This window comes from Salvia hispanica, chromosome 2 (genome assembly GCF_023119035.1).
Source record: "Salvia hispanica cultivar TCC Black 2014 chromosome 2, UniMelb_Shisp_WGS_1.0, whole genome shotgun sequence".
NCBI lineage: Eukaryota > Viridiplantae > Streptophyta > Magnoliopsida > Lamiales > Lamiaceae > Salvia > Salvia hispanica.
The window spans coordinates 7,979,050-7,997,975 of NC_062966.1; the positions used below are offsets into that span (position 1 = coordinate 7,979,050).

General features: G+C 41.1%; 2 protein-coding genes across 3 annotated transcripts; both read left to right on the forward strand.

The window, feature by feature from the left end:
• Nucleotides 1–3,130: 3,130 nt before the first annotated feature.
• LOC125208202 lies at nucleotides 3,131–3,363 on the forward strand. The gene has a single exon (XM_048107785.1). It carries the CDS (start codon nucleotides 3,221–3,223, stop codon nucleotides 3,320–3,322), a length of 102 nt encoding a protein of 33 aa, XP_047963742.1. The 5' UTR covers nucleotides 3,131–3,220; the 3' UTR covers nucleotides 3,323–3,363.
• Nucleotides 3,364–10,589: 7,226 nt separating this feature from the next.
• Nucleotides 10,590–12,832, forward strand: LOC125208445 (pentatricopeptide repeat-containing protein At4g28010-like). 2 transcript variants are annotated; one of them, XM_048108062.1, is made up of 3 exons: nucleotides 10,590–10,827; nucleotides 11,478–12,458; nucleotides 12,560–12,832. In XM_048108062.1, the coding sequence occupies exons 2-3, from the start codon at nucleotides 11,873–11,875 to the stop codon at nucleotides 12,595–12,597; spliced, it is 624 nt and encodes a 207-aa protein (XP_047964019.1). In that variant the 5' UTR covers nucleotides 10,590–10,827; nucleotides 11,478–11,872; the 3' UTR covers nucleotides 12,598–12,832. The 2 variants fall into 2 exon arrangements, with proteins under 2 accessions (XP_047964019.1, XP_047964018.1); XM_048108061.1 differs by having other exon boundaries at nucleotides 11,478–12,832.
• The last annotated feature ends 6,094 nt before the right edge of the window (nucleotides 12,833–18,926 follow it).

Sequence of the window (18,926 nt, forward strand, 5' to 3'; positions counted from 1 at the left end):
ACGGGATAAGCTATGTCATTTTTTATGCCTCGAACACCCTCAACTAGGCTCAGAAGAACTATGATACCACAGAGAAAGAGATGCTGGCAGTGGTGTACTCATTCGAGAAATTTTGATCGTATCTGCTAGGGTCGAAAGTAATAGTCTACACTGATCATGCTGCGATTAAGTATCTCTTGGTCAAGAGGAAGTCTAAGCCAAGGTTGATTAGATAGGTGTTGTTGCTGCAAGAATTTGATTGGGAGGTAAAAGACAAGAAAGGGACGGAGAACAAAGTTGCAGATCATCTGAGCCGAATATTCCAAGGGGATACGGATGAAGCTATACCGGATGCCTTCCCCGAGGAACATCTTTATTATATATGAAAGTCTGCTAGGTCTATTGACTGGGAAGCAGTGTTCACAGCAACAGGTCTAGGAACATCAGACAGGGGGAAGCGTCCGATGAATGCAGAGCCATGGTTCGCTGACCTGGCCAATTACTTAGTCACTGGAGAACTACCAGGGTCCCACGAAATTTCCCGGGCCCAGAGAATGAAGCTGAAGAGTGAAGCCAAATACTACTTCTGGGATGATCCCTACCTCTGGAAGATGTGCTCAGACCAGGTTATCCGATGATGCATCCCGGAGTGGGAACAGAAAGATGTCTTGAACCACTGCCATGCTTTAGCCTGTGGGGGGCATTTTGGGCATAGGAAAACTGCCAGGAAAGTTTTGGACAGTGGATTTTATTGGCCGACTCTGAACAAGGACTCTTTTGAATTTTGTCAAGTCTGTGAGAGATGTCAACTGATCGGGGGAATTTCTAGAAGAGATGAGATGCCACAAAATCCGATAATAGTTTGTGAGATCTTCGATGTTTGGGGCATGGACTTTATGGGCCCTTTCCCATCTTCATATGGGAATACATACATTTTGGTTGCGGTAGATTACGTATCCAAATGGATAGAAGCAAAGGCTACACCCACCTGCGAGTCAAAGGAGGTAGCTAAATTTCTGCGGGCCAATATTTTCAACAGGTATGGGGTGCCCAAAGCCATCATCTCGGATCAAGGTATGCATTTTTGTAACCGCACAATAGAAGCTTTGATGTGAAAGTATGTTGTACATCATCGGTTATCCACACCCTATCATCCCCAGTCGAATGGTCAAGCAGAGATTTCGAACAGAGAAATCAAAAACATCTTGGAAAAGACGGTGAACACTACAAGGAAAGATTGGAGTAAGCACCTCGATGATGCTCTCTGGGCATATAGGATTGCTTACAAAACGCCAATCGGGATGTCACCGTACAGATCGGTGTTCGGGAAGATGTGCCATTTGCCCGTGGAAGTGGAGCATAGGGCATACTGGGCTGTGAAGGAGATGAATATGAAGGCACATGACTGTGAAGAGGAACGAAAACTGCAGCTATAGGAAGTAGAGGAACTAAGATTGGAGGCATTCGACTTGACCATGTGGTATAAAGAAAGAACAAAGCTCTGGGATGATAAGAATCTCCGAGTCAAGGAACTTCGCGTAGGGCAGAAAGTACTCCATTTTCAATCCCGGCTGAAGCTAATGCCTGGTAAGTTGAAATCCAAGTGGATAGGGCCATACACGATCATTGGCCTTCGAGCAAATGGAGCTGTAGAGATTCAAGGAAGCGCCCCAAACTCAGTTCCTTTCCTGGTGAATGGGCACAGAGTGAAGGTATACAGAGATAATACAGATATGCATGTGGTGGAAGAGACGCCACTACATGCATCTGCTATTGTTTCTTAGGATGGTCAGGCAAGTGGATATCCTTAATGAATTCCTAGGTCAGGTAAAGTGGGAATTTTTTTTTTATTTTGCACTGACCTAGGAAATCTTGAGGATACTCATTTGCTATGTAAATAGTTTAGCTGCTTTCTAAAAACAAGAAAATCCAAACATATTAAAATTTTAATCTTCCAAAAATATTTTTCGAAGCAACAAACTCCTTGGGGAAATTGCTTTGTCACTCATGATCTCCGACCCAGGAATTTGGTGTTTCATTTCTTTTGTTCTAAATTGCTAGGGGGAGGAAGAGCCTTGCAGATATGAGAGAAGGCGGTTGCCTTTTGAAATTCGAATTCCGCTTTTCGAGGAACGTACGGTTGCTTACATCATATTGCAACCGTTCGCCTGCCACTCTGAAAAGGGCTGGACACATTTGATTTTCAATCAGAATCAATCGTCCACTTTTCTCTCATACTCTCATAATTCTCTCTCTAAATAATTTTCCCTAAAATCGTTTCTAACCCTAACCAAATCTACCCCAGAAAATTGTGAGTCTGCAGGTAACCATGAAGAAAACACAGGCAACCACAGCGAAGAAGGGAGACCCAGCCGCCAAACAACCGCCGGCTCAGCCGACTTTCTCGGCGCTCGATATACGTTCAGAATGGAACCCGACTTCTGTGCCAGATTCCTCTAACGTCAAAAGTCCCGATGAGGAGGCATTCTTGAAGGAACTGGAGGAGAAGTTCGGGAGTAAGGAAGAGGCCGAGAAGCTTTTCTCCCATTTCTCGATGTTCCGCCAGAAACCGCCAGAAATTCCTGAAGAATCAGTGGCCCAACCACTGAGTTCAAACCCAGAGGACTCCAAAACCCCAGATCCGACTCGTGCAGAAACTGGGCCGAACCCAGACATTGCAGAACAGGGTAAAGGCGGCAGCGGACTCGAGGAGGAAAGCGTCAGCGGATTTGCAGACGAAATTGACAGGATGACGGTGGATCACTCTTTAGATGGAGTCGCAAGGGAAGGTAACGCATCTGATTTACAGTTGATGGAGGGGGAAACCCGTGTGGTTGAAATTGTGGGGAGGGGGGGTACCCCTGTTTCTAAGAATGTGGAGGGGGGAACCCCGAGTTTATATGTGGAGAGGGGAACCCCATTTGATTCTGAGGGGGAAACCTCGACTTTTCTTGTTGAGGGGAAACCCCAGTTGTGTCCGAGGGAGAAATCCCTAACAAACCTGAGGAGGAGACTCCGATTAAATCTACGGGGGAAACCCCAGTTACGTGTGCTTGAGGGAGAAATCCCTAAGAATTGTTTGGGAATGCAGCCCCAATCGGGTGGTAAATTCCGTCCAAGGCTAAATACGGGCGAGAGACCGATAGCGAACAAGTACCGCGAGGGAAAGATGAAAAGGACTTTGAAAAGAGAGTCAAAGAGTGCTTGAAATTGTCGGGAGGGAAGCGGATGGGGGCCGGCGATGTGTCCCGGTCGGATGTGGAACGGCGAGAGCCGGTCCGCCGATCGACTCGGGGCACGGACCAGCGCGGATTGCGGCGGCGGCCAAAGCCCGGGCAGTTGATATGCTCGTGGAACGCCGTCGCTGCGATCGTGGCGGACAGCGCGCGTCTCATGCGTGCTTCGGCAACTGCGTGCTCCCGGTGCTGGCAACTACCGATCCAGATGCGAACTCTATCTCTTTCCGTCTTTTCACCATCGAGCATACCATGAGTGTGAGGGAGTGGTCTTTGAGGATGGGGCTATTTACTAATGCAGAGGATGACGAAGGAATTTGGGATGACATAGTATACGGCCCACCAAGAGACACCCCTGGATTCTCATCACAAGCTGCCTGGGAATACTTGACACACGCTAGGAGCGGAATTTTTAAAACCAGCATATCAAAAGGGATCTACCTCACCGACCATCTTCTCCGTTTCGCCTAGGAATTCATCGGGTACAATCTGATGGCACGACCAGCTCCAGCATCACCACCACCGAGCTATACTTTACTTGGTGCATGTCTAAACGCATCAAGGTTCACCTTGGATATTGGTTAGCCCAGGCCTGCCATCAGATGACTGCCAACCCCTCCCGCCACATGTACACCTGCCACCTTCTAGGCGTCTACATAGAGCGCAACTTCCTCATGAAGATTGGGAAGGCAGAGCCGAGTGTTGTGCATGGAGTACTTTTTCAACAAAGGGCTCTTACACATGGAAGGGAAGGAGTTATGCTTCTACAACATAGGGGCCAACGTGGACAAGATAAAGCGTGAACCGGAGCTGGTGGAAGACGTGGTGAATGAGGACGTGGCGGAGCTGCGGAAAGAAATGGCCGTGGTGAGAAGAGATATTGGGAAAGTCAAGAAGGCGCTACATGAGATCAAAGGGAGTTTGGATACCCTGGCTGGACGCTCATCTGCCCAGAATGAGAGGATGACCGAGGCGGTCAAGCTTATGCAGAAAATGGCAGTATGGTTGGGAGAGATGTTTCCCCACATCAAGGAGAAGCGGCAGTCCGGTCCGGGAAGTTCCTCCCAGCAGCAGCTTCCACCCTTCTCCAAGCCTTCGGTAGCCCCACTCGTGTCTCCATCCTTGGCGTCTGTCTCTGTGAAGAAACCCCTGTCGAGATCCCCCGTTATTACTGATGAGGAAGCGCCGGCGTCGCTGGCAAAGAAGAAAGTGAAAGTGAACCGCCCCAACATACCATCCAAGTCTGGCTCCCAAGGGAGCCGGACCCAGAATTGAATCCCCCCGTTGACCAAGTAAATTTTACATTTCAGTCATTTCATTTTGTTTTCTGTTTTTATATATCCGTGTTGTTTGTGCTGAGCATGTTTAATTGTTTTCTTGTGTTCTCCCACTTAGCCCAATCTTTGGTCTAAGTGTGAGAAGTTTATATGTTTCTTCAGCATGTTTTTTTTTTTTGTGATTAGGTGTTCATCTCCCACTTAGCCCAATTCTTGGTCTAAGTGTGAGAAGTTGTGTATATATTCAGTATGTTTGTTCCTGTTATGTCTTTGTTGTCTCCCACTTAGCCCGTTGTTCGGTCTAAGTGTGAGAAGTTTTATTATGTTTTATTTTGATTGTGTGCACCAACTCTCTCATTTCCCCCCTTCACTAGGATAGCTTGGGAACAAGCTGGAGTAAAGTGGGAGGGGGTGGGAGAGTTAGTGCAGTATGTGCTCAGCATGTGAAGAAGTTCTTAGGTCTAGGAGTTCTAGTTTTTTTTAAGGTTATGTGTTTAAGCATGAATTAACAAGGATAATAAGGCAAGATTCCCTTAAGGAGAGTAATTGAAGATAGGATGCACTACAACTTTGAGGTCTCTTTCCTTGATAAGCTAAAATCGGTTTGAATGAGGCAAGAACGATAGAAGGTGCCTTAGCTGACCTAATTGTGAAGCCCCACTATTAATGTGAGTTAGAAGCCTTAATATTGAGTGCTAACATAATAAAAGGGGCTGCTACCTGATGCTTAGGGAGAAGAATTTAGAGAGGAGATATTGAGAAAATAAAAAAAGAGAAAGAGAAATAATTTCAAACCTGGAGGCATAAGCTGGACAAAGTCCAGAGGAGGAAAATATATAAAAAAAAAAAGAAGAAAGAAAAAAATCTGGAGGAATAAGCTGGACGAAGTCCAGGAGAAAAAATTAGGAAAGGAGGATAGAAGGAGAAAATTCACATAACCCGAAGCATCAGTAGCAAGAACTAACTATGAGCGATTGATCCTAACATCCCTGGTGAGGAATGGGTGATCGAGCGAATCTAACAATTAGCAGGCTAATGGCTATCCGGACGAGCTGACAAACCGATTAGGTGGAAGAAAGAAAGGGGAGGATTTGGAGAGTGTAGACTATTGGATTGACCTTAAACTTGTGGGGACAACTGCCCAAATCTGAACTAATTCATGCCCATGTGTTTTATTAAGTGTTATTGTTTTTTTTTCTTTCATGTTATTGTCTAGGTCTAGTAGTTCTCTTTGGCCAGGGAATAACCATGCATAGAAATTCGCCTTATTTCTCTTTTCTTGTCTTTATACTTGAGGACAAGTATGTTTTAAGTTTGAGCAGTTTGATAAGACTAATTTCGTGCATTGGTTATAGGGATAAATTCTGTGATTTCCCGGGTTTAACAAACCTTTTTGAGCCAGGTGTGTAGAGAAAATCGCCAGCCCCAGGAAGAAGACAAAAATCGTCTGGTGGAGGAAGCTGGCAGGAAAAATAAGCTGAACAAGGAAGAGCGCTAGACAAAAGAGCATCGTATCGAAGGGCAATTGGGCATTACAAGAACAGTCTAGAAGCCATATCCATTATAAAAAGGAGCACACAATCAACATGAGAAAAGACTCTTTTTCAGCTCCTAGCTTAGTTTGCCACTTTTTCTACACACTCACACGCTTGGGGGAAATCTTAGGGGGGTTCTCATTTCATTGGAAGTTTGGGTGCAACACCGTCTCTACGGAGGCGAAGAAACAATTGTCTTTATTTTTCTGTCTGCTTTTGGTACTCGCCGAGCCCTCACTGTTCGAGGCTCGGCCTTGTGTTGTTGCTATCGTTGGATATTTCGTTTATCTTATCGTGTTGTTTTGGGTTTGATTTGCTGATTATTGTTGGTTGAACTGAGTTTGGAGTTGGTTTGTAAGAAATCTGTTTGTGATCGGTTGAATCTACGTAGACTTGTGAGGATCGGAGGTGGAAATGATGTTTGGTTGTTGTGGATGGCTTGGATCCGGAGTGGATGAAGCATCCTGCGGATGGATCTGCTTGCTTTCGCTTGATTTTGCTGTTTAAATTCTGCATTCTTGTTTTACCTCGTCTAGTAGCCGTAGATCTGCTTTAGTTTGAACTGTTCTTCATTTCTGTCGATTTTAATTTCGTTTACTTGGTTTCGATCTTTGTTTTACTCTGTTTTAGCTGGTTGTTTCGTGAAATATATTGGAGAAGATGATGTCGCTGTTAGTTAGTCCTTTAGTTAGTTATTTTGAAGTCGTACCCTTTTTTTTTTTTTTTTCAGAGAATGGTCCCCACATCTATTTTCTTCCAAGTCTAGGATAAATTAGGGAGTCGTTACCTCGGTCTAGCAGCTGTTACCAGTAATTTTAGTTATTATGCATGTTTCTGTGTTTCTGCCTAGATTTAGCTGTTAGAGTAGAGCATTTTCAATTCCCAAGTCTAGGAAGTAAATCTCAACCCCAAAAATTGCGTGGCAGCAGCCAAAAATAGTTTCCGGGTCTTTGAACATGTTTACTTACGCATTCATCTCTGTGGATTCGATCCCTACTGCCCTGTACTAATTTTCTTAGCTAAAGTGGGTTGAGGGTTTTTGAAGGGGGAGTTAAGGTAGTGATTGTGTGTCCAACGACAGGTAGCTCAAGATTCTCTGAGTTCCTAGACCCAGTGTCTAGTGGGTTCTCTGGATCGGGGGTTTTCTTTAATTTAGAAGACTCTTTCACTGACCATTAAACTTAAAACACAACACACAACACTCTTCACTCCCCCAATTAGCTTTTTACTAATTAAATTGAACCCACAATTTAATACAAGCTTATATTGGAATATTACAAGCAGCCACTACAGAAGTAATATTGCACTCCCCATCCAAATCCGAAATTACAAGTAATCCGGGTTTCCGTTATTTATATTATTTATTTCTCGCGCTTAAGATATAAATGTCCATTAATTAATTGAAGTTTGCTATGGACTTAATTAATTAACATCTTATTAATTCCTAGAGTGGACTCAGCAAGAAACACTTATTTATTATTCATAGAGTAATAAAACTCCAACTGGCCAGTTTTCCAAACAATAAAATCTTTTTCAAGCTCCTCTTGAGGACATTATCAAACGAGACTCACCTCGCGCACGATTCAACATAGTAGCAATCCTAGCACCGCTAGATATTAATCACCACTACCCAATATATCGGGATTATTGGGTTGCGAAAAACCCGCACCATTTGATAAGTCAAAGTAGTGCATAATCAATACCGTATGCTAAATGCTAACGTATGTAGATTAAGAAATAGTTATTTATCAAGACCTAATCTTTCAGTAGATAGCATAAAGACACGTTTTGCTGTTAGATCCATTCAGTGGTATACCACACCAACGTCATCTTATTTCAGTAAGGCTTAGAAATAATTGGACTGACATTGCAACCTTTCACCATAGGTAGTCTAAGCCTATCTGGGCTGTGAAATTCTTCTTTTTCTTTTGCAAAGCATTGCATAGAACCGACTGTGTTACCTTAAAGTGGACGTCGCCCATAACCGGTCTACTAAGCAAAAGACTTAGACTTTGTTTGCTTCTTATACATTTAAATATTTATAAAACATCTTATAAATGCACAAACAAACACAATGTAATAATATATTGATTCTATTCGTGCAAAACTACTCGAATAATACTAATCGGATTCAAGAGGATTATAGAGTTTTACATATACAAACAAGATTCTATTCGAGCGAAACTTGCTCGAAACATGCTTTTCAGTATACCAAACCTAACAGTTATGTGCATGAATAATGAGTGAAGTGTGGATTATAGGTGCAAGGAGTAAGGTTGTAAGTTTTAAAAAGAATAAGTTGAAGTTTTGCATCTTCATGCTCACTAGTGTTAACACCCGTGCTTTGCACGAGACATAAAATTTTCAAATCATAAAGATAAATTATAAAGTAAGCAGATTAAGAAAAAGAGGATGATAAAAATATAATGATGTATATAGTTAAGAATATGAGTTAATTACAATAAATATTACTCCCTCCGTCCCGACTAAGATGCCACATTCTTTAGCCGACATGAGATTTTAGGAGTTATTGGTTAAAGTGTTTAATTGGAGAGAGAAAGGTGGGTATAGGTATTAAAGTAGAGAGATAAAGAAAGATGGATATTTTAATAGGAGTGAGAAAAAGTGGTTGAGTGTATTAATTGGAGAGAGAAAGTTTCCAAAAAAAGAAATGTGTCATCTTAGTTGGGACAAACTAAAAAGGAAAACGTGTCATCTTAAGCGGAACAGAGGGAGTACAATATTATAAGCACCTAAAAATATTATAAATAATAGAAGTAACAAAAAGAGAAATGTAATCCTCTCAACCCATTCTAAATGAAACATTTCATGTTCCACAAACGATTTTATACAATTTTAATTTATAATATGAGTGGAGTAAAATAAAATAAAACAAATGACAAAAAAGAGATATGTGAATAAGAATAAAAGAGAATGAATTAGTTAGAATAAGACATATAATACAAATTCAGGAAAAAGTGCGACTAAAAATCAAAGAGGAAAAATACAAACGAATTATATGACCGTGTATTCTTCAAATAGTTAGTACTTTTTGAGTCTTTAGAAAACATCAACCAATATAGGACTCTCAGGTGGAAATGCCCTAGGAATCTGGATACATAAATGCATATTTATAAATAAGAATGCATGGCCAAAGGTCAAATACATATTTGATATTTGAAATATGCAAAATACTTTTAACAGATCAATATGAGTATATCTTTGTGATAAATTATTTGTAAAATTATAAATTTGTATGATTGCAACGTGTTTTATTATGTCTATAAAAGAAGCATGTTTTGCTTCATTTTTAATTTTAGATTTATGTTAATAGACAATAATCTTACATTTAATTCCATGTTCTTAGTATCATTTATTTTTATTTTTATCTTTTTTGGGGGCGGGGTTTCTCCCTCTCCTTAAATAAGCTTTTACACGAACATCAATCCTTTTTCAGTTTAACTTTCTCTCTCTTCAACTAAATTACATTAGTTCAAGGTTAGTTTTAATAAAATGAAATAGTGTCCATTTTTATTAGTCTCTAACAATCATAACCTCCTACGCACATTCGACGAATGAAGAATTTGACCGAAATTCTTCAATCGCCCATAGACGATCGCCCACAAATATCAAAGATCGGCGACAAACGTCACATGTTATTAAGAGTAAAAACTCAACTATTATAAAAGAAATAGAGTTTATAAATTTTTAAAAACTTGCTTATATATAACATTAAGAGTAGTATTTTAAATACCTCAATGTGTGATATAATATGTATGTTTAAAACATTACTCAATAATATGTATGTTTAAAACATTACTCCCTCCGTCCCGCTTTAGGAGTCCCGGTTGAGTCGGACACATGTTTTAAGAAAAAAATGTTTGATTATGTAATAAATAAATATTGTAGTGGATGTTGGACCCACTTTTAATTGAGTGTCCAATGAATAAATGTTATAGTGGATGTTGGGACCCACTTTTAACACTTTTTTATTAGTTATAGTGGATGTTGGGACCCACTTTTAACACTTTTTTATTATTTGTAGTGGATGTTGGGATCCATTTTTAACACTTTGTAGGCATTTTTTATTAATTCATCCCAACCTGGACTCCTAAAGCGGGACACCCAAAATTGATCAACCGAGACTCCTAAAGCGGGACGGAGGGAGTATATTTTTGTTAACCTTGTCATATATATTTCATTTTATTTGTTATTTTACCCAAAGAGTACAATTACAACACAAATATTATTCGATGAGTACCATCTCCCAAACAATATCATTTTGTTATTTATTTCAAAGAATTTCATTTTAAAAATACATATACAAAGTCTAATAAATTAAATGTTGAAATTGAACCTATAAATTAAGACATAATAACAAAGCGAAACACCCAAATTAAACTCTATTTACCATTAAAATTTAAAATATAAAAAATAGAGTACGTTTAAAGCTCAATGAAGCCCAAATATTATATAGTACTCCAATAAAGAAATATGGAGTAAATCTTAAAAGCCCTTATTTGTATATTCTCAAACACAAAACTGGCGCCCCATCTCTCTGTTTATCTCCCTAATCGGCCCGCCACGACCACCGCCGTGCCTCGCCATATCTTTGGCGAGCTTCACGCCCCGCCGCCCACTGCTCTCTCTTCTTCTCTCTCAAATCGGCGGCGCCACCACAACGTCCGCCCCGCCGCTCCACCGCTGTACTTCGCCAGCTAGTCCGCAATTTCACAACGGCCCCATTAGATATGTATAGATGTGTATTCATCTAACCTCGTTCGGTGTTAATTGAAGATGGTACAGGAACTATAATCTTAGTAGGTGTAGTGTATTAAACAAACCTCTTATGTTTTTACTATTAAATTAACAAAAATTTGGAAAGTTTATGATCTTGGAACTGATTTTAAATATTTATATAATCCGAAGTTTGAGTTAGAATATGTTAGGGAGTCATTTTTTATGTTGATGTGGTGATAGGATTCGAATGAGATGTTTATAGTGTGTTGGTCTGAAATTAAGCCTTTGATGCTTGGAATTATGGGTTGAATTGAGCTGACCTAATTATTAGTTAATGGTTGTGAGTATGATTAGGCATGATTTGAATTGGAATTGTGGAATTAAGGTAAAGTTTGAAATGGTTAGTAGGTTGATAAACTATTTTGCTTTAAAATATGGATCGATATTGATATAGATTGTCTCTTGAATGTTTTTCATTCGAGGCTAAATTTCATCAAGACCTTTTTCATATTTGTCGAATAAAAAATCTGGAAAATTGTTTTTGATGTGAATTGTCTTAGGGTAGTTATAAACACATTTTGTGGTATTCTCATCTTATTGGTTTGCCTATACGTGTTCGACTAAATTCCAAAGAAAGTTATTGGATGTTTGTTAAATTATAGGTGGATTTATTTAAATTATTGTTTATGAGTTCTCATGGCTTAATGCAGAATATGCCTTGAAGGTCGTTGAGGTTGCTAGAGTACCTCGAATGGTATCCGCACATGTAATGAGTTCTTGGCGGTTGGGATTTTAATAGATGTGCCTTTTCGGGCTTGCCCCCTCCAATATCGTTAAAGTTTCTTCTTCCCTATCTGGAAGATAGGTAATCGTGTGAGGAATTAGGTATGGTGTTGCCATTGATGTGAAAGAACCTGTCGCTATTTCTGAAGCGAAAAAATCCCATACAAAACAAGTTTTTCACCACAAACCTACTCTTAAATCCTAACTGCACTAAACCCCAAGAGTAGACCAGGTGGAAACCCAAATCACATCTCTATGTCAAAAACCCAACTCATTGGTAAATTTGCAGAATGCATGTTCTCTATTTGAACAATCTGTGGAAATGGGTGTCGTTCCATCAGGGCCCTCCAGCGATCTTCTTTTGCAAACCCTTGTCAAGAATAGGAAGCACAATTTGGCTCTTAGTATTTATAAGAAGATGGTGTGTTCTGGGGCTTTACCAAGATATTTGTCATTATCAGCTTTGGTTGAGTGCTTGGTACATCTCTCCATGCCCCAGTTGGCTCTGGGGGCAATTGGGTTGATGTTAAAGCAAGGCTACACCATTAATCTATATATCGCCAATGTCGTTTTGAATGGCCTTTGTTGTAATGGATTTGTGGTTGATGCTGAGGAGTTTTTAGGTGAGATGGATAGGAATCACGTGTCTCCAGATATCGTTAGCTTTAATACTTTGATAAAAGGGTTGCACCAGGAGAAGAGATTAGATGAAGCTATGAGTATGAAAAGAAGAATGGAGTCTGCAAATATTGCTCCCAACTTGATCACATATAACATTCTGATGGATGCTCATTTTGTGGAGGATCGTGTGGATGGAGCAATGATGTTGTTGGAAGAGATGAAGATGAAAGGGTTGGAACCTGATGTTTTCTTCTATGACACACTTATCAATGGCTTTTGCCGTAAAGGTGATGTTGGTAGAGCGAGTGAGATTTTGAATCTTATGTCAGATAAAGGACTTTCTCCGGATAGAGTTTCTTACACTTGCTTGATGCTTGGTTTCTGCCAGAAGGGGAATCTAAAGGAAGTGAAGCGCTTGTTCAATGAAATGTTAAAAAATGGCATCCGCCCTGATGCTGTTACGTTTGGAAGTATAATTGGAGGTCTTTGCCGAGTTGGGAATGTGGAGAAAGCAGTGGAGATGTTTAACTTTATGTTGGACAAGGGAGATGTTAATTTCTCATATGTATTATGTCCCACATCGGTTATGTAATATAGTCTAGCTTAGTCTCTTGTACTATATATATGTTACCTATGTTGAATAATTATATACACTACTACTTCCTCGACTATGTCTCTTTACTTTACTGTTCTACATGGTACCAGAGCGGATTCGAATCCGTCACTAGGTTAGTCTGCAAAAAAAAAAAAAAAAAAAAAAAAAAAAATGAAAATTAGGGTTTCGAAAACTGGCCGCTGCTGCTCTGCCTGTTGTTCTACTCCATGCTATTATCTGCTCCTGCTCCGTTGCCTACAACTAATTTTTTAGTTGTTCCTCTACATTCTCTGCAATTATCTGCTTCTACTCTGCTATTATCTACTGTTACTATCTGCATCTGCAATTATCTACCTGCTCTGCAATATCTGCAATCTCTGCAATTAGCTGTCTGCTGCTCTGCATAAGATTTGCTCTTATTTCATCATATCTGATCTTAGACCGCCTATCGGAACCACCATTAAGCTAAATGGTTCCAACTATATGCTTTGGTCCCGTGCTTTTCTCCTATTTTTGGGATCACAGAAGAAGAAAAGCCATGTTCAAGCTGCCCCGCCTGCTCCTACAGATGCCAACTACGACACTTGGTGTGCTGATGATTGCTCCGTCATGACTTGGATTCTCAATAGCCTAGAACCAGCTATCAGCCAGAATATCATGTGCTTGGATACTGCCAAAGCCATGTGGGATGCTCTACGGGAGATGTTCTTCAATGAAAACGTCTCTCGGGTATTTGAATTGTATGAGAAACTTTTCTGTCATACTCAGGATACTCAGTCAGTCAATGATTACTTCTCTACCCTGAAAGGCCTTGCTGATGAGATTTTGGTTTATCATCCTCTTTCCCGTGATGCCACAACAAGAGCAAAACAATGGGAGGAATTTATGGTAGCAAAATTTTTGTCAGGTCTTAATGCTGATCTCTAGCCACTTCGAGATAGCTTGATGGCTAGTGATACCATTCCAACGTTGTCTAACGCGTTGTCTCGCGTTCTTCGTGTCTCCACTGGGCGTACGGAATCCACCTCTTTTGAGAGTTCAGCTATGTCTGCTCGCGGTCGAGGTTCGTATGGTGGACGTGGCCGTGGACAGGGACGTGGCCAAGGTCGAGGAAGAGGTTTTCATGATCAACTATGTGATCATTGTGGTCGTTCGAATCACGAGTCTGATAAATGTTGGAAGAAGTTTGGCAAACCAGATTGGGCTAACAACACTGAGTTTACTGCGCCAAGTTTTTCATCTACTACTGATGCTTCTACCTCTGTAGCTGCGTTTGCTGTGTCTCCTGGTAAGTCTTGGATGTTGGATTCGGGTGCCTCTACCCATATTACTGGTACAAAATCCCTTTTGACATCTTTTTCTCCATCCTCTCTTCCATCTGTTCGTCTTGCTGATGGCAACTATTCGCCAGTAACTGGCACTGGTGTTGTCAAACCCACTACTCATATCACTCTTGATAATATTTTGTTTGCCCCAAATTTTCCAGTTAGCTTAATATCTATTGGTCAGCTAACAAAAACTCACAATTGTTCTGTCACTTTTTATCCTTCATATTGTATCTTTCAGGACCTGCAGATGAAGAGGACGATTGGTGGAGGACATGAGCGTGGCGGTCTGTACTATTTGGATCCTGTTTCACCTGTCTCTCCTAGTGCTCTCTCTGCTGCTGTGTCTCCATATCAGTGGCATTGTCGTCTTGGTCATCCGTCTTCTTTCAGTCTTCGTAGTTTAGTTCCAGTTGAGTCTGCTGATTTTAATTGTGAGTCATGTGAGTTGGGCAAGCACCATCGCACTTCTTTTCCTTCTCGAGTCAACACTCGTAGCTCTGCTGCTTTTGATCTAGTTCATTGTGATGTTTGGGGTCCAAGTAGGATTGAGTCTAGAGGGGGTTTCAAGTATTTTCTAATCCTTGTTGATGATTATTCTCGTATGACATGGTTGTATTTGCTTAAACAAAGAAGTGAAGTCCCTACTGTTCTCAAATCCTTTTATCATGAAATAAAGACACAATATTATGTTGATTTGCGTATTCTTCGTACTGATAATGCTCTTGAGTTTACACAACAATCTATATCATCTTTTTGTGAATCTCATGGTATAATTCATCAAACCTCTTGCTCTCACACTTCGCAACAAAATGGGGTAGCCGAGCGCAAGCATCGTCATGTTTTAGATGTTGCACGTACTCTTATATCTCACATGCCTGTGCCTAAGTATCTATGGTCTGATGTTGTTCTTACTGCATGCTTCCTTATTAACAGGATGCCATCTAGTGTGTTGCATGGGGATATTCCTTTTTCGTGTCTTCATCCTGATCCTCGCATTTTTAGGTGTACTTGTTTTGTTCATGATCTTACTCCTGGGTTGGATAAGCTGTCCCCTCGCTCTATTAAGTGTGTTTTTCTTGGTTACTCTAGAACCCAAAAGGGATACCGCTGCTTTGACCCTCTTACCAAACGTCATTATATCTTAGCATATGTCACCTTCTTTGAGTTTCGGCCTTATTTTACTCATCCTCAAACTAAACCAACCGACCAGTTAATTCCTACTCCTATACCTGCCCAAACTTTTGTTTCTCCTATGTCTTCTGCTCCTCCTTTACAGGTCTATACATGACATCATCGACCTAAAACAACCTCTGAAACAGTACCAAATACGCTCTCATGTCCACTGCCACACTCATCTTCGCCTCCAGCTTCTGAAGATCCAACTCCTCCTGATGAGTTACCCATAGCTATTCGCAAAGGTAAACGTACTTGTACCACCAAACACCCTGTTTCTAATCATGTTTCCTTTACTCGCTTGAGTGCTCCTTTTCGTGCCTTTGCTCTTTGTCTTTTGTCTACAGTGATTCCAACTTCTTACCAAGAGGCACTCAAACACCCTTTATGGCGAGCCACTATGGATGTGGAGATGCAAGCTCTCTTGAGTCGTGGTACTTGGATATTGGTACATGCCCCTAATTCGGTAGATATTGTATCTTGTCGTTGGGTGTTTACCATAAAATTTCTGCTGATGGTAGGTATGATCGATACAAAGCTCGGCTTGTTGTCAAAGGATACACACAAACTTACGGTATTGACTACTTTGAGACGTTCTCACCCACTGCTCGTATGAACTCAATCCGCATTATGTTCTCTTTGGCTGTTAATCTTTCGTGGCCCATGTATCAGCTTGATGTGAAGAATGCTTTCTTGTATGGTGATTTGACTCCGACGGTCTTTATGGAGCAACCTCCGGGTTATGTTGCTCAGGGGGAGGATGCTACTAAGTTTTGTTGTCTCAAAAAAGCAATTTATGGCCTTAAACAAAGTCCCAAGGCGTGGTTTGATAAGTTCAGTGGTGTTCTTGGAACTATTGGTTTCAAGCAATGTAAGTCCGATCATTCCGTCTTTGTGCAACATCAAGCATCGGGCATTGTCATTCTCATTGTGTATGTTGATGATATACTCATGTCTGGAAGTGATGTTTGTGGAATTGAGGAAACTAAGAAATATTTGCAGCAACATTTTGTTATCAAGGATTTGGGGAGTCCTAAGTATTTCTTAGGAATTGAAATTGCACACAGAAGTTCTGGAGTGTCTCTATCTCAGCAAAAGTATGCTACAGATTTACTGAAAGAAACTGGATTACTTGGAACAAAGACTGTTGATACTCCTATGGAAGTTGATCCAAGTGTTTGGGATGAAAGTGGAGAATTCTTGGATGATAAAGCTAAGTATAGACGTCTTGTCGGAAAGCTTATCTACTTGCCAGTAACAAGACCAGATATTTCCTTTGCTGTTGGCTTGGTCAGTCGGTTTCTAGATAAGCCTAAGCAAGTTCACTAGGATGCAGCTATTTGAATTCTTCAATATATCAAGAAATCTCCCGGTAAAGGATTGTTATTTAAAAAGAATGGTCATCTAAACATCGAAGGATATTCTGATGCTGATTATGCCGGTTCTAAGTCTGATAGAAAGTCTACTTCTGGATATTGCACCTACTTGGGAGGAAACCTGATAACTTGGCGAAGTAAGAAACAACATACTGTTGCGAGATCGTCTGCTGAGGCCGAGTATAGAGCTATGGCTCATACTGCTACTGAGATTATTGGAGTCAAGAATCTACTTGGAGAACTGTGATTCACTTTCAAAGAACCTTTACCTATGCATTGTGATAATCAAGCTGCAATCTACATTGCTAATAATCCAGTTTTTCATAAGAGGACTAAACATATAGAAGTCGATTAGACGCTGTGGAAAATGTGCTCAGATCAAGTGATTAGACAATGCATTCCCGAATGGGAACAAAGAGATGTGTTAATTCATTGCCACACCTTAGCATGTGGAGGCCACTTTGGACCAAGGAAGACAGCGAGGAAGGTCTTGGACAACGGTTTTTATTGGCCGACGCTAAATAGGGATGCCTTTGATTTCTGCCAATGTTGCGAGAGGTGCCAGCAGACGGGGGGAATTTCAAGGAGAGACGAGATGCCTCAGGTCCCGGTGATCGTGTGCGAAATTTTTGATGTATGGGAAATGGACTTTATGGGACCGTTCCCATCGTCTTGTGGGAACATGTATATATTGGTTGCAGTGGACTATGTGTCTAAGTGGATAGAAGCTAAGGCCACCACAACATGCGAATCGAAGGAGGTGGCAAAATTTTTGAAGACCAATATTTTCAACAGATATGGAGTTCCTCGGGCCATCGTCTCGGATCAAGGAACTCATTTCTGTAATCGCACCATCGAGGCTTTGATGCAAGAAATATGGTGTTCACCATAGAGTGTCGACTCCATACCATCCTCAGTCTAATGGCCAGGCAGAGATTTCTAATCGCGAGATCAAGGCGATATTGGAGAAAACGGTTAATCCGTCAAGGAAGGATCGGAGCAAGAGAGCTCGGAGACGCATTGTGGGCTTACAGAACTGCTTTTAAAACGCCTATTGGAATGTCGCCTTACAGACTTGTGTTTGGCAAGATGTGTCACTTACCTGTTGGGATTGAGCACAAGGCGTACTGGGCAGTGAAAGAACTGAACATGAAACCGATAGCTTGCGAAGAAGAGCGGAAGTTACAATTGCAAGAATTGGAGGAACTTCGGCTGGAGTCATTTGAGTCTTCCATGTGGTACAAAGAAAGAACGAAGTTATAGCATGATAAGAATCTCCGGGTCAAGGAACTTCATGTGGGACAGAAAGTGCTCCTTTTCCAGTCCCGGCTCAAGCTAATGCCAGGAAAACTGAAGTCTAAATGGATCAGCCCATATACCATCATCGGCATCCGAGCAAACGGAGCAGTGGAGATCCAGGGAAGTACTCCGAACTCTGTTCCTTTCCTTGTCAATGGTCATAGAGTGAAAGTCTATAGGAATAATTTCGAGTTGTGTGTTGTGGACGAAGTTCCACTATATGCACTCCCTACTATCGCCTAAACGGACGGGGGGATATTCCCGATGAATTCCTGGGTCAAGGAGTAAGTTAACAATTTTGAAAATACAAACTGGACCAGGGAATCTTAGGAATACTTTAAAAAAAAAGTGTGTAAATAGTTTAATTACTTTTCAAACTTAGAAAATCCAAAAAATATTTTCGAAGCACCAGACTCCGAAGGGAACCGATATTTTTATACTCTAACCTTGACCTAGGAGTCTGGAACCTTCATTTCTTTTTTATGTAGGACATGGTCAAGGGAATCAGCTAGAGAAGAACCTGAAGGGAGAAGTCAAGGGAAGCCTGGAGGAAGGGGTCAAGGAGGGAAAAAGATATTTTGAAATTCAAAATCTGGCCGATATTTATGGAAGTTGTACGGTTGCTTACATCATGCCTGCAACCGCACCATCTTTTCATCAGAAAAGCAACCGTCGTCTTTCTCTCTCCAATAATCCCAAATCGACGAAATCTGATTTACTCTCCTTTCTCTCTACTTTGCTCTCTCTCTCTAGAAACTAAACACTAACCAAATTCGACCAGCTTTTCTCTCATTTTCGGATCTGCACCGATGGATTCAACACAGCACGCACCGGAAGTTCACAAAGCACGGTGTACGACCCAGCTTGTTGGCGGAATTGACGCAAAAATTGGGGAGCGTCGAGAAAGCAAAAGAAGTGTATGCCTTGTTCGCCGCTAGCCTCGATGCCGTCCGCGCCGGTCGTACCACCACTGACGACTCCGGC